This window comes from Salmo trutta, chromosome 1, assembly GCF_901001165.1.
Source record: "Salmo trutta chromosome 1, fSalTru1.1, whole genome shotgun sequence".
Taxonomy (NCBI): Eukaryota; Metazoa; Chordata; class Actinopteri; order Salmoniformes; family Salmonidae; genus Salmo; species Salmo trutta.
In genome coordinates this window covers 44,668,102-44,683,946 of record NC_042957.1, presented here as the reverse complement: position 1 = coordinate 44,683,946, position 15,845 = coordinate 44,668,102, and the positions used below count along the sequence as shown (strand labels likewise).

General features: G+C 42.9%; 1 protein-coding gene across 2 annotated transcripts; it reads left to right on the top strand.

The window, feature by feature from the left end:
* Positions 1–6,005: 6,005 nt before the first annotated feature.
* On the top strand, positions 6,006–12,912 carry LOC115196872 (uncharacterized). Of its 2 annotated transcripts, XM_029757854.1 has the most exons (7): positions 6,006–6,526; positions 6,661–6,759; positions 7,402–7,461; positions 7,597–7,702; positions 7,908–8,179; positions 9,157–9,343; positions 12,096–12,912. In XM_029757854.1, exons 1-7 carry the CDS (start codon positions 6,410–6,412, stop codon positions 12,260–12,262), a joined length of 1,008 nt encoding a protein of 335 aa, XP_029613714.1. In that variant the 5' UTR covers positions 6,006–6,409; the 3' UTR covers positions 12,263–12,912. The 2 variants fall into 2 exon arrangements, with proteins under 2 accessions (XP_029613714.1, XP_029613722.1); XM_029757862.1 differs by lacking the exons at positions 6,006–6,526; positions 6,661–6,759 and adding an exon at positions 6,766–7,135.
* Positions 12,913–15,845: the final 2,933 nt, after the last annotated feature.

The window sequence follows — 15,845 nt, the reverse complement described above, 5'->3', positions numbered from 1 at the left end:
AAGAGACACATGAGGTCAGTTGTTCACATGTGAAACCATATGTTCACATGTATTTAATATAGAGTTCACATGTTAACACCAACGTTTCAGATGTGAGGAGGATAACATGTTTTCACGTCATGTGAATTGCAGATTCACATGTGAAATTTGCCATTTTACATGTGAAAACCTAACTCTCACATGTGTATTTGCAGTTTCACATGTGGAAAAATGTCACATGAAAATCTAACTCTTACATGTGGAATTGCATTTTCACATGTGAAAAATGTTTAAATGTTGTCACGTGTAGTGTCATATGTTGATATTTTGCATCCCGTGTTGTTTTCGTAAGGGACAGTAGCCTAGCGTAAACTGTAGGGTACAAGGGGGTAACTAGCCCCCTGGGGTAACTGCCCCCCCCCCTGTAATTCACATTAACAACACCAAATTATTTTTCCAACACGCCCTGGCTGCCACTGCTCTTGCTCAACAAAACATTTCCTCTGTGCCATCACAACTTTTGGAGATTCTTAAACAAAACGGTTTTGTGGTAAGTCGATCTAATTTCTTGAAAATTAGAAATACATTTAGATATATTCCAATGAAGTTAGATCTATATATAGTACCAGTCAAAAGTTGGGACCCACCTACTCATTCAAGAGTTTTTCTTTATTTTTACTATTTTCTACGTTGTAGAATAATAAATCAAATTACATTTTATTTGTCACATACACATGGTTAGCAGATGTTAATGAGAGTGTAGCGAAATGCTTGTGCTTCTAGTTCCGACCATGCAGTAATATCTAACAAGCAATCTAACCTAACAATTTCACAACAACTACCTTATACACACAAGTGTAAAGGAATGAATAAGAATATGTACATAAAAATATATGAATGAGTGATGGCCGAACGGCATAGGCAAGATGCAGTAGATGGTATAGAGTATAGTATATACATATGAGATGAGTAATGTAGGGTATGTAAACATTATATAAAGTGGCATTGTTTAAAGTGGCTAGTGATAAATTTATTACATCAATTTTCCCATTATTAAAGTGGCTAGAGTGAGTCAGTATGTTGGCAGCAGCCACTCAATATGGCTGTTTAACAGTCTGATGGCCTTGAGATAGAAGCTGTTTTTCAGTCTCTCGGTCCCCGCTTTGATGCATCTGTACTGACCTTGTTTTCTGGATGATAGCGGGGTGAACAGGCAGTGACACCGGGTGGTGTAGGTGTCCTGGAGGGCAGGTAGTTTGCTCCCGGTGATGCATTGTGCAGACCTCACTACCCTCTGGAGAGCCTTGTGGTTGTGGGCTGAGCAGTTGCCATACCAGGCGGTGATACAGCCTGACAGGATGCTCTCGATTGTGCATCTGTAAAAGTTTGTGAGTGTTTTTGGTGACAAGCCGAATTTCTTCAGCCTCCTGAGGTTGAAGAGGCGCTGCTGCGCTTTCTTCACCATGCTGTCTGTGTGGGTGGACCATTTCAGTTTGTCCGTGATGTGTACGCCAAGGAACTTTCCACCCTCTCCATTACTGTCCCGACGATGTGGATAGGGGGCTGCTCCCTCTGCTGTTTCCTGAAGTCCACGATCATGTCCTTTGTTTTGTTGACATTGAGTGTGAGGTTATTTTCCTGACACCATACTCCGAGGGCCCTCACCTCCTCTCTGTAGGCCGTCTCGTCGTTGTTCGTAATCAAGCCCACCACTGTAGTGTTGTTTACAAACTTGATGATTGAGTTGGAGGTGTGCATGGCCACGCAGTCATGGGTGAACAGGGAGTACAGGAGAGGGCTGAGAACGCACCCTTGTGCGGCCCCAGTGTTGAGGATCAGCGGGATGGAGATGTTGTTACCTACCCTCACCACCTGGGGGCGGCCCGTCAGGAAGTCCAGGACCCAGTTGCACAGGGCAGGGTCGAGACCCAGGGTCTCGAGCTTAATGACGGGTTTGGAGGGTACTATGGTGTTAAATGCTGAGCTGTAGTCGATGAACAGCATTCTTACATAGGTATTCCTCTTGTCCAGGTGGGTTAGTGAAGACATCAAAACTATGAAATAACACATGGAATCATGTACAGTTGAAGTCGGAAGTTTACATACACCTTTGCCAAAAACATTTAAACTCAGTTATTCACAATTCCTGACATTTCATCCTAGTAAACATACCCTGTCTTAGGTCAGTTAGGATCCCCACTTCATTTTAAGAATGTGAAATATCAGAATAATAGTAGAGAGAATTATTTATTTCCGCTTTTATTTCTTTCATCACATTCCCAGTTGGTCAGAAGTTTACATACACTCAATTAGGATTTGGTAGCATTGCCTTTAAATTGTTTAACTTGGGTCAAACGTTTCAGGTAGCCTTCCACGAGCTTCCCACAATAAGTTGGGTGAATTTTGGCCCATTCCTCCTGACAGAACTGGTGTAACTGAGTCAGGTTTGTAGGCCTCCTTGCTCGCACACACTTTTTCAGTTCTGCCCACAAATTTTCTATAGGATTGAGGTCAGGGCTTTGTGATGGCCATTCCAATACCTTGACTTTGTTGTCCTTTTGCCACAACTTTGGAAGTATGCTTGGGGTCATTGTCCATTTGGAAGACCCATTTGTGACCAAGCTTTAACTTCCTGACTGATGTCTTGAGATGTTGCTTCAATATATCCACATAATTTTCCTACCTCATGATGCCATCTATTTTGTGAAGTGCTGCAGCAAAGCAACCCCACAACATGATGCTGCCACCCCCGTGCTTCACAGTTGGGATGGTGTTCTTCGGCTTGCAAGCTTCCCCCTTTTTCCTCCAAACATAGCGATGGTCATTATGGCCAAACAGTTCTATTTTTGTTTCATCAGACCAGAGGATTTTTCTCAAAAAAGTACGATCTTTGTCCCCATGTGCAGTTGCAAACCATAGTCTGGCTTTTTTTATGGCGGTTATGGAGCAGTGGCTTCTTCCTTGCTGAGCGGCCTTTCAGGTTATGTCGATATAGGACTCGTTTTACTGTGGATATAGATACTTTTGTACCTGTTTCCTCCGGCATCTTCACAAGGTCCTTTGCTGTTGTTCTGGGATTGATTTGTACTTTTCGCACCACATACGTTCATCTCTAGGAGACAGAACATGTATCCTTCCTGAGTGGTATGACAGCTGCGTGGTCCCATGGTGTTTATACTTGCGTATTATTGTTTGTACAGATGAACGTGGTACCTTCAGGCGTTTGGAAATTGCTCCCAAGAATGAACCAGACAATTTATTTATGAGGTCTTGGCTGATTTCTTTAGATTTTCCCATGATGTCAAGCAAAGAGGCACAGAATTTGAAGGTAGGCCTTGAAATACATCCACAGGTACACCTCCAATTGACTCAAATTATCTCAGTTAGCCTATCAGAAGCTTCTAAAGCCATGACATCCTTTTCTGGAATTTTCCAAGCTGTTTAAAGGCACAGTCAACTTAGTGTATGTAAACTTCTGACTCACTGGAATTGTGACACAGTGAATTATAAGTGAAATAATCTGTCTGTAAAAAATTGTTGGAAAAATTACTTGTGTCATGCACAAAGTAGATGTCCTAACCGACTTGCCAAAACTATAGTTTGTTAACAAGAAATTTGTGGAGTGGTTTAAAAACGAGTTTTAATGACTCCAACCTAAGTGTATGTAAACTTCCGACTTCAACTGTAGTAACTAAAAAAGTGTTAAACAAATCTAAATATAGTTTATATTTTAGATTATTCAAAGAAGCCACCCTTTGCCTTGATGACAGCTTTGCACACTCTTGGCATTCTCTCAATCAGCTTCATGAGGAATGCTTTTCCAACAGTCTTGAAGGAGTTTCCACATATGCTGAGCATTTGTTGGCTGCTTTTCCTTCACTCTGCGGTCCAACTCATCCCAACCATCTCAATTGGATTGAGGTTGGGTGATTGTGGAGGCCAGGTCATCTGAGGCAGCACTCCATCACTCTCCTTCTTGGTCAAATAGCCCTTACAAAGCCTGGAGGTGTGTTTTGGGTCTTTGTTCTGTTGAAAAACAAATGATTTTCCCACTAAGCGCAAACTAAATGGGATGGTGTATCACTGCAGAATGCTGTGGTAGCCGTGCTGGTTAAGTGTGCCTTGAATTCTAAATAAATCACTGACAGTGTCATCAGCAAGCACCCCCACACCATCTCACCTCCTCCTGCATGCTACATGGTGCGAACCACACATGCAGAGATCATCTGTTCACCTACTCTGCATCTCACAAAGACACAGCGGTTGGAACCAAAAATCTCAAAGGACAGATTTCCACCAGTCTAATGTCCATTGCTCGTGTTTCTTGGCCCAAACAAGTCTCTTCTTATTATTGGTGTCCTTTGGTAGCGGTTTCTTTGCAGCAATTCGACCATGTAGCCCTGAATCACACAGTCTCCTCTGATGTTGAGATGTGTCTGTTACTTGAACTCTGTGAAGCATTTATTTGGGCTGCAATTTCTGAGGCTGGTAAATGTAATGAACTTATCCTCTGCAGCAGAGGTAAGTCTGGGTCTTCCTTTCCTGTGGTGGTCCTCATGAGAGCCAGTTTCATCATAGCGCTTGATGGTTTTTGCGACTGCACTTGAAGAAACCAAAGTTCATGAGATTTTCCAGATTGACTTAAAGTAATGATGGATTGTCGTTTCTCTTTGCTTATTTGAGCTGTTCTTGCCATAATATGGACTTGGTCTTCTACTAAATAGGGCCATCTTATGTATACCAACCTTACCTTGTCACAACACAACTGATTGGCTCAAATGCATTAAAAAGGAAAGAAATTCCACAAATTAACTTTTAACAAGGCACACCTGTTAATTGAAATGCATTCCAAGTGACTACCTCATGAACCTGGTTGAGAGAGTGTGCAAAGCTGTCATCAAGCAAAGGGTGGCTACTTTAAAGAATCTCAAATATTTATTTTGGTTTGTTTAACACTTTTTTGTTTACTACATGATTCCATATGTGCTATTTCATAGTTTTGATGTCTTCACTATTATTCTACGCCAGCCAGCTAGTTAGTTAGCATGAGCTGCTAGAAGTGCTAACTAGCAACCTTACTACTAGAACATCTGAGGTAAAATACATCAAAAAAGATAACGTGACTTAATTGCAGTTGTTAATGTTTCCACTAGTGACTGATAGCTTTACAGTTAATGTTACTTTATAGTCTTTTAGCTATTTTACACAGCAATTTTATGTCATATAGCTAAATAGCTAGCTACGTTTTTAAGAGAGAGCTTTCAATTGGCATCTCACCCCCTGTTTTCAGTCACAGGTGGGGACTGAATTAGGTGTGAGCAGAGCAGGAGGTGGTCTCATGAGTTGTGCTCCAATTTTACCAGGGATAGCTTTATTTGTGACCCATGTACAAATTAGAATTGAGCAATAGCAAAGCATAAGAGAGTTGCCACATCAATGTTAGACTGAATTTATAAGTTAAGTTACGAGTTATTCTTATTAATGGTTATATTCCAATGTTATTTAATGTTATTAGATATATTCCATTCCAATATTCCAATTCAGATTTTTTTTATGAACTAAAAACAAGTATTGAAAACCTTTTGCTCCTGAATGTCATTTTAAAGACAGCTGGGATAAAACATATTGCAATATTCAAATAATATTTTGTGCAATTGTACATAATGGATTGTATTGAAAAGGAACAACAAAGAAAGAACAAAGGAAATTAATGTGCAGGTGAGTTAAAAAGAGGGACTTTACATCATATCTGCTCATAGTGCGTATATTAATTGTGACATGTGCAACAACATTTCCCCCCATATTTTATTTAAATAATTAAAATAAGACAACTAGACTTAGCTTTTAAGTATTACTTACTAAATCATTTCTTAATATAATGGATAAAATTTATTTTAACACACTTGCGTGAAACCCTATCCCATAATCTTCTACTGGGGTAACTTTTTTTTTAGAAAAAACCCTTTTCAGAAAAATATTGGGGGGGGGGCTAGTTACCCCCTAGTACCCTATAGCCTAGTAATGCAATTGAAATTCACATAGTGCACTTTATCCCTTCGAATAAACCCTCCCATTCACATAATTGTTAAATAATTAAACAATAAATGTACTTGAAAGTCATGATCATGCCCAAAGCTATAACTGCTGCTTTCATCTTGAGCAGGCTTTGTCCAATCTTGCCATGTCATGCCACGGTACATTTCACCGAAAAACAGCTTAAATCAAGTGTGTTGAACACAGTTCTACTAACTGAGATGCAATAAGTACATTAAGTAGAACAACCGTAACAAATATTGTTCCCCGCACCACGGTTGATGCGGGTGCCTACCCAGCATTGACGCGAAAGTCGGGGAGCCGAGCACAGTGTATTGACCAGCATGTTCAAGAAGCAGCCAGTGTTTCAGTGGGGGGAAAGGATAATGGGAGAAAGATGAGAAGGAAAACAATAGCAAAGCGCATTTTCGACCTCGAATATGAAGAAGAGGAGGAGGAAGACCCCAAATATGAAGACTTTGGCAACACGACATCGCACAGCCAGCCTCTATGTGTACGTAAACGTTTTAAAGGTTATTTGTAGTCTGGTCGTCATACAGTAACGATAACTGCCCATTCCGTGAGGGGCGAGTATTTGTCGCTCACGATTTATGTCGCTAATTACCCTACCCGGACTGTCTATTACAGCACAGACTGCAGAAGAGAAGAAAGCACACACACCCGGTGAATGAGAACGTAGAAGAGAATCCACCATGCAACATCGCTCTCCAGAAGTTGAAAACAAGGGTTTGGGTCGACTATTATTATATCATATTTCTTTGCGACAAAGTTTTCTCTATTATCTGTCGGGGTTGGCACGCGTCTGCTCATTGTGGTGCCATCATATTCGCATGTTGACCGACCGACATAAATCCAGTTTGTACGTTAGTAATATAGCACCCCACCTCCTCACTTAAGGGGTTACAACTTGGAACCACAAGGCTGTAGTAGTCGTGGCACAGAGAGCATTCACCTCTCAGCTGTGTTTTGTCCTAATGGCGCTTATGTGAGAGAGGGGCATGATGAGGGCAGCCATTGATCTCAATGACGGAGAGGAGGAGGAGAGCACAAGCCTTTGGCAAGGGGAGGTGGTGAAAAGAACGACAAGCCAAGACAGCAACAAGTAACATGTTGTTGCTACTCCTAAATAAAGGAAGGATGCGGAATCATAGCTTGACAATGAAACTTTATTTACTTTTTGTCAAGAAAAAATAATTTATGAAGAAGAATATGGTATCCTCACAGGGATTTTCTGATGTTTCAACCTGGCTATGATTTTTCACCATAGCAGACCATAGCTGACTATACATAATAAATAAAATAAAAAACACTGTGACAATTACATACAAGTGAGACAATGCATATGACTGATTTCTTATCTCCAAACAGGTACCAGTGTCTGACAACCCCAGTGTGGAACGCATAGAGGAGGGTGACTTCATGGCAGAGGTACACTGGCTGATGGCAGTGTGTGTGTGTGTGTGAGTGCAGGTGTGTGTGAGTGAGTGCATGTGTGTGAGTGCGTGCGTGCATGTGGCTTAGACTTTCTATGTATGACTTTTTGACTTCTTAATGTCTCTAAAGGGTCTTGGAGGCCTACAGTCACGTTCAAAGGCTGACCTGGTTGCCATGGTGCTGAGCATGCAGCGAGAGATGGACAACCTGAGGGAGCAAATCAGATGCCTCACAGGTGAGGGCCAGGCATGAGAGGTAGGAGGAAGTTGCCCTTAGACACTGATCTAAGTTCAGTTTAAAATTTTCCCTGCTATGATTAAGGTCATGAGTCAGGGAGGGTAAGCTGTTCCTACATCTGTGCCTAAGAGCAATCTAGGATGCTTTAATCACTTGAATTTTGTGGGATTCATGCTAATGACTGCCATACTATCGTATGCTAGCGTGTGGAAAGTTGGCACGTAACCTGGAGGCCCTGATCGAGAGGACGGAGGTGTGGTCAAGCAGCACGGACCGCAGAACTACATCTCCCAGCATGCCTGAGATCCTGGTGAGGAGTGGTGCCATGACAACGTCGGCCCTGCTGGCCTCTCCAGGGGTGCTGAACGGGTGCTGGGCGGCCAAACTAGAGCCCCTCCACCCCCACCAGAATGGACAACCTCCTGGGTCTCATGAGGGGGGTTCCCAGATCAACGGACCACCTCTCTATCAGGAGGTGATGAACCACTTTAAGTTTTCTGGAGAGGTTAAAAACTGTACTAGAAGTCACTTTTGATGTCATGCAATATACAAAATGATATGTTTTCTTTGAAGTTGACTGAATAGGCCTGTGGTCTTGATCTTATAGCAGAATGTCAATATACAGCGGGGTCCATAATTATTGGCACCCTTGATAAAGATGAGCAAAAAAGACTGTATAAAATAAATTATACAAATACTGAGCTATATTGTATGCAAAAAAAATGGGAAAGGTAATTCTTTTATACTAATACAATTGCTCAGAGAAAGAGATTTTGTTTAACAAGTAATAAAATAAAATATAGGTGTCAAAATTATTGGCACCCCTGTTTTCAATACTCTAGCACTCTCCCCTTGTGAGAATAATGACACAGATTTTTTATAAAATGTGTTATGAGATTGGAGAACACATTGGGAGGGATCTTAGACCATTCCTCCATACAGAATCTTTCCAGATCCTTAATATCCTTCAAACCACAGGTTTTCAACGAGGTTCAAGTCCGGAGACTGAGATGGCCATTGCAAAATGTTGATTTTGTGGTCAATTAACCATTTATTTGTGGATTTTGATTAGTGCTTGGGGTTATTGTCTTGCTGTAAGATCCACTTAAGGCCAAGTGTCAGCCTCCTGGAAGAGACAACCAGGTTTTTGGCTAAAATGTCCTGGTACTGGGTAAAGCTCATGATGCCGTTGACCATAACAAGGGCCCCAGGAACAGTGGAAGCAAAATCATTTTGACCCCTATCTCTTTCTCTGAGCAATTGTATTAGTATAAAATAATATCATTTCTATTTTGTTTTAGCATACAGTATAGCTCAGTATTTGTATAATTTATACAGTCTTTTTTGCTCATCTATATCAAGGGTGCAATAATTACAGACCCCACTGTATCTCTAAAATGGGATGGGCCACTACAATTTTAAAGATGCAACTTAATGTCTTATACCTTCCAGTTCATCACTGCGGAGCTGCTTGACCGCTGTAACACGGGGACCACTGCCCAGAAGCTGACCAATGACCTGCTCCGGGGCCTCTATGAGAGAGACTGCCTGGCCTCTCACTCCATCTCCGGCATCGTCAACAACAAGAGGGGCCAACCCAAGCCTGCCCTGCCTGCAGACGAGATCCAGGCAATACTGAGTAAGGTTTCGTCTGTACTGCAGCCTGAGACAGCTAGACACACCCCCTCATAAAAGCTAGACACAACCATTCATAACAGCTGGGCACACCCCCATACCGCAGTTGAACCTGTCACACTTCCCGCCCTGACCTCGTGCTACAGTGTAAATACTTTTCACATCAACTATTAAAGTTATGTGAAAGCAGTGACTGTAAGTCGATCTGGATAAGAGCGTCGGCTAAATGACTACTGTAACAGTGTTGTTATTTCCGTTTGACTTCAGCCATTGCCTGGGACTCGAACTGTCGTTTATAGACCGCAATAATCTTGGTACAGGCATAGAGATGTATAGAGATCTCAACTTTGTATCTGTGCTGTTATGGCATCTGACAACATGGGCAGCGCCATTGAGGCTCTCTCCATTTTACAGATTTTGATGTGTTTGATGTTTGAAAAAAAGTGTAAAGCTAATATTGGTGATTTACCGCCACCTGCAGTGCTGGAGTCTTAAACCAAATCTTATCATTAATTTAATGTGCCCGCAAGATACAGCTTAAAGCCATTTACAAACTAGGCAAAACGATTTGCTGACGAAGACACCATCGTGCCCACAAAGCTTATCACCAAGCTAAGGACCCTGAGACTAAACACCTCCCTCTGCAACTGGATCCTGGACTTCCTGACCGGCTTCCCCCAGGTGGTAAGAGCAGGCAACAACACATCTGCCACGCTGATCCTCAACACTGGGCCCCTCAGAGGTGCGTGCTTAGTCCCCTCCTTCACTCCCTGTTCACCCACGACTGCGTGGCCAAGCAGGACACCAACACCATCACTAAGTTTGCTGACGACACAACAGTGGTAGGCCTGATCACCGACAACGATGAGACAGCGTATAGGGAGGAGGTCAGAGACCTGGCAGTGTGGTGCCAGGACAACAACCTCTCCCTCAATGTGAGCAAGACAAAGGAGATGATCGTGGACTGTAGGAAAAGGAGGGCCGAACAGGCCCCCATTAACATCGACAGGGTTGAAGTGGAGCGGGTCGAGAGTTTCAAGTTCCTTGGTGTCCACATCACCAACGAACTATCATGGTCCAAATACACCAAGACAGTTGTGAAGAGGTTACTCAACACCTTTCCCCCTCAGGAGAATAAAAAGATTTGGCATGGGTCCCCAGATCCTCAAAAAGTTCTACATCTGCACCATCGAGAGTATCCTGACCGGTTGCATCACCGCCTGGTATGGCAACTGCTCGGCATCCGACCGTGAGGCGCTACAGAGGGTAATGCGTACGGCCCAGTACTTCACTCGGGCCAATCTTCCTGACATCCACGACCTATATACTAGATGGTGTCAGAGGAAGGCCCAAAAAACTGTCAAAGACTCTAGTCACCCAAGTCATAGACTGTTCTCTCTGCTACCGCACGGAAAGCGGTACCAGAGCGCCAAGTCTAGGACCAAAAGGCTCCTTAACAGCTTCTACCCCCAATCCATAAGACAACTGAACAATTAATCAAATGGCCACCCGGACTATTTACATTGATCCCCCCTCTCTGTTTTTACACTGCTGCTACTCGCTGTTTATTATCTATGCATAGTCACTTTACAAATTACCTCGACTAACCTGTATCCCCGCACATTGACTCAGTACCAGTACCACCTGTATATACACTACCATTCAAAAGTTTGGGGTCACTTAGAAATGTCCTTGTTTTTGAAAGAAAAGCAATTTTTTTATCCATTAAAATAACATCAAATTGATCAGAAATACAGTGTAGACATTGTTAATGTTGTAAATGACTATTGTAGCTGGAAATGCAGATTCTTAATGGAATATCTACTAAGGCGTACAGAGGCCCATTATCAGCAACCATCACTGTTCCAATGGCACGTTGTGTTAGCTAATCCAAGTCGATCATTTTAAAAGGCTGATTGATCATTAGAAAACCCTTTTGCAATTATGTTAGCACAGCTGAAAACTGTTGTGCTAATTAAAGAAGCAATACAACTGGCCTTCTTTAGACTAGTTGAGTATCTGGAGCATCAGCATTTGTGGGTTCGATTACAGACTCAAAATGGCCAGAAACAAATACATTTCTTCTGAAACTCGTCAGCCTTCTTGTTCTAAGAAATGAAGGCTATTCCATGTGAGAAATTGCCAAGAAACTGAAGATCTCGTACAACACTGTATACTACTCCCTTCACAGAACAGCGCAAACTGGCTCCAACCAGAATAGAAAGAGGAGAGGGAGTCCCCGGTGCACAACTGAGCAAGAGGACAAGTACATTAGAGTGTCTAGTTTGAGAAACAGACACCTCACAAGTCCTCAACTGGCAGCTTCATTAAATAGTACCCGCAAAACACCAGTCTCAACGTCAACAGTGAAGGGGCGACTCCGGGATGCTGGCCTTCTAGGCAGAGTTTCTCTGTCCAGTGTCTGTGTTCTTTTGCCCATCTTAATTTTTTCTTTTTATTGGCCAGTCTGAGATATGGCTTTTTCTTTGCAACTCTGCCTAGAAGGTCCGCATCCCGGAGTCGCCTCTTCGTTGTTTTATTCGGCGCATGTGACAAATGCATTTTGATTTGATTTGATTTGCCAATGCTCTGATCATTGGCTGATCGCTCACAACCCATAGGAATCCCCACCCAGTTGACTCCTTTAAAATGGTGGAACCCCTCAATGGCAATGTCCATGCAAAAACGGGTTATTTCCAAAGTAATGATAACTTTACATCTCTATAGGTTTCTGATCTTTGACCTCTCACCCACAGGGGCGGTGCAGCACTACTTCCCAGGGAAGACGGACTCGGAGATCAAGGGCTACATCCGCCAGAAGCTGCAGAACGAAGCCAAGCGGCTCCGCAAGAAGCCTCATCTGGCCGTGAAGGTGGAGCCAGAGGCCGGGGCTGAGGGGGCGGAGACTACTTTCTACACCTAAGCGGTGTGGCCCCGCCGAACCCCACCCCCTGTTCCACCCAGGGAGTGAAGTGCCCCGCCTCTGTCCAGGTTAAAGTGCAATTATGGGAGGGAGACTCGCGTAAAAACTGCTGTGAGAGGGAACCAAAATGGAGCAGCCTTATCAACACCAGTCTAGTCTATCTGTTTGTCTGTCCATTCCCAGCCACGTCTCTGGGCTGGGGGAGAAATAGGCTAGTGAGGGAGGAGTCTATTTGTCTGACGACGTGATCATTCCAGGGGAAGTGTTATGGACTCCAGTCTGATCAAGACTAGTTACTGCTCAGGTGAAGTTAGATGATACTGTAGCTTATTCTTCCTCTGCCCTCTGGCATCATTGTCAAGCCTCAGCCAGCTAGCCAGCCAGCAGTAGTAGGCCTAGTAGATGGCAAGTGATTTGTTACCAAGTTTAGTACTCTTGTTTCTGTGAAAGAGGTAGCAGTCAGTCGGTGCTCTATAGAGAAGTCGTAACAGAAGCCCTGAACAGCATAGCCGTCAGCGAAGCTGCGCTGCACTCTGTGTCACTTCAGTTTGATTTACAGTATTGTCATTGACCTCGTGAAATGAACCTAGCCTTAGTATTGAATTAATTTCAATTTTGCTGAATAAAAAAATGACTGTTTTTTTCCCAAAGCATCATTGTGCTTTTTTTAAAACAATTTTTTAAACATTATTCTGTCAGAACTAGACGAAACTACAACTGATACTTCCGCGTCATGCTATCATAGCAGCGATACCCTCGAGACATTTTAGAAATGGCATCTTGTAAAACCAAAAATTATTTTGTAAAAACAAAAATTATTTTAAAATGAAGAGATCCGACCCACCATTTTCTAATGACTACTCTTTACGTTGTATTGCTGCATCAAAATGAACCCTTCATTATTACCTAACAATTATGCCAATGCAACTGGAGACCAATAACTTGACCAGATATTGGCCACAAGACTCAGCTGTCTTTCAAAAGGACCTGTGTTCTTCCTGAAGCCCCAGGATAAACTGGAGTTTTCCCCGGGTCCTCAGAGGAACCCAGCCTCGTCCTCACTCACCAGCTGGGCTCCTCACAAAAGACCCACAACGGAGAGGCTCCCACCAGGAACAAAGGATGGCGTGGGAACCACATATGCTCCATAATCAATACACCCCCTATGCTATCTCTCTTATCCCACACCCACACACACTCAGACAGACATATGTACGCCACAAATGTGCATCATTATCTGTGCTGCATGAAGCTAATCCATTTAGGTGTCAATAACACCATAGATAAGTGTGTGACAATGGTTTGTGTAGGACCAGGGTTGATTTAGACCTGGGTGAGACAAGGGAGTGTCTCTTTTTGGACAATCGGTTATCTCGGCCATCAAATCAAATTATATTTGTCACATGCGTCAAATACAACAGGTGTAGACTTTACCGGGAAATGCTTACTTACGAGCCCTTTCCCAACAATGCAGAGTTTAAAAACAATATGATTTGGTAATAAAATAACAATAACGGGGCTGTATGCAAGGAGCATGGTGCAGGGGGTACGAGGTAGTTGAGGTAATTGAGGTAATATTTACATGTAGGTAGGGGTAAAAGTGACTTGGCAATCAGGATAGATAAACAGAGTAGCAGTAGCTTATGTGAAGAGTATGAAAGTGTGTGTGTGTGTGTGTGTGTGCGTGTGTGTTTGTTTGGAGTGTCAGTGCAGTATGTGTGAGTGTGTGGGTAAAGTCCAGTGGGTGTGCATAGAGCCAGTGCAAAAATCAATCCCGTTTCCTGAAATCGAACCCCTCTCGGTGGATTTAATTCCTTTGTTATGAGCATCTGCCTTGTTTTGCCACTGTATCTCTGTCCTGCAGCATTCATGGCTGAAATGTGTTCCTGTCATTTTCTCAGCAACTCATCAAAGATGCTGCTTTTTATCTTGAAAATATATATCATGCTACCCAATGCATTGCTCTGTGACACTATACATATTCATTTGTGATACAGAGATCTTCTCTTTCAGTAGATTTTTGAGACCACCTAACATCAAGGTAGTCACCTCTCAATGAAAGGAAGCAGAGATTTCTCCTAAGGTGTGGCGGTAACGACCGGGCCTAGATAACTGTGGCCCCTTCAGGCCCCTATTCTCTAAACCATGGGGGCCATAGATAGATGTATAACCTCACCATGGCTCTCTCCCTGAACTGGGTCAGAAACAGCAGGGAGGGAAACACAGATTAGACGTGTATTAAAAGTGAATTGAGTGTCTTTCCCCTGCTGTGATTTTAAATATATCATTTACACCACGTTTCTGGTGGCAAGCAAACATATCCCACAATGACTTGGAACGCAGGGCGCCAGGCTACCCACAGTGCCACACTCGCACAACCCACGCGCCGCGTTTACTTCCATCTCTGTCAAACCGCAGAAAAATTATTCTGGGGGAAAATAGACTGTCTAATTGACAGAATAATGATTTGTCTTTGTTGTGAGTAGTTTGGCAACAATACATTTCTTCCAACCAAGTATTTTAGATTTGTAGCTGTGGAAATTAATTTGTTTCTGTAATATCAATGTATAACTGTTACAGTTAGGATTTTAAGTTCTCTGCTCAAGAATGCTGTAAGCTATAAGCAATAGTTCTTCAAATCAGCTTTATTCCAGTGAATGTATGTGGCCGGTCAGTTGGCGAGGCTGTTTAGGGAACACATGCTTTCCCAATGTCCTCAAGTCTGATGTGTCCCATAGGCCGAGCATAGAGAGGCTTACAGAAATAGGACACTATGTAATCTAATAACACTGATAAAAGTGACTAATACCATAACTGTCCACTCATCTACACTAGCACTATTACCTTATTCAATTCACATGACACTCAGCAGGCAAACAAGAGTCCTGTGATGTCCTGTGGCTCAGTTGGTAGAGCATGGTGTTTGCAACGCCAGCGTGGTGTGTGCAACGCCAGGGTTGTGGGTTTGATTCCCACGGGGGGCCAGTACAAAAAACAAAATCTATGAAATGTATGCATTCACTACTGTAAGTTGCTCTGGATAAGAGTGTCTGCTAAATGATAAAAAATGTAAAAACAACAACAACCAGTCATCACAGCAATGCAGGAACATGTTGAGAGGGGGTAATTTTCCTCAAGTCCCAATGAGGATATAGGCTAGTGGTCAGAGCAGGATAAGGCTCCTAGGACAAGGGTCTGGTCTGCATGATTGAATGGCTAGTGATCCGCTCCTCTGCTCTATTTAATAGCCTCCCTCTCTCTCTGAGAAACAAAGAAAAGGGTTAGGACACTCATAAACGCTATGTTACGAGAGGGTAGAATAAAGGAGTTGACGTTTGTGTCTATATATATGTGTGTGTGTAAACCGGATGCACATTTTGTCTTTACGTACAAAAACCGCTGTTATCCGTAAGTGTTTGGAGACACTAATGAATGTGTCTGTATTCAATAATGTACACGTGTCCATGTGAGTGTAATCTCTTTGTCGTGGCGCAAGGAGCAGTGGTAGTGCTCTTTCTGATGGTAGCCGCTCCTCTTGGGGACGACTCAGTGTCTGTCTGTCCGTCGGTCTGTTTGTCTGTCT

Excerpts from the sequence above, each read along its gene's own strand:
- LOC115196872 (XM_029757854.1), top strand. The coding sequence starts at position 6,410 with ATGAGAAGGAAAACAATAGCAAAGCGCATTTTCGACCTCGAATATGAA. Across the intron at positions 6,527-6,660 it reads CGCACAGCCAGCCTCTATGT|CACAGACTGCAGAAGAGAAG; the intron begins GTACGTAAACGT and ends TGTCTATTACAG. Across the intron at positions 7,703-7,907 it reads GCAAATCAGATGCCTCACAG|CGTGTGGAAAGTTGGCACGT; the intron begins GTGAGGGCCAGG and ends ATCGTATGCTAG.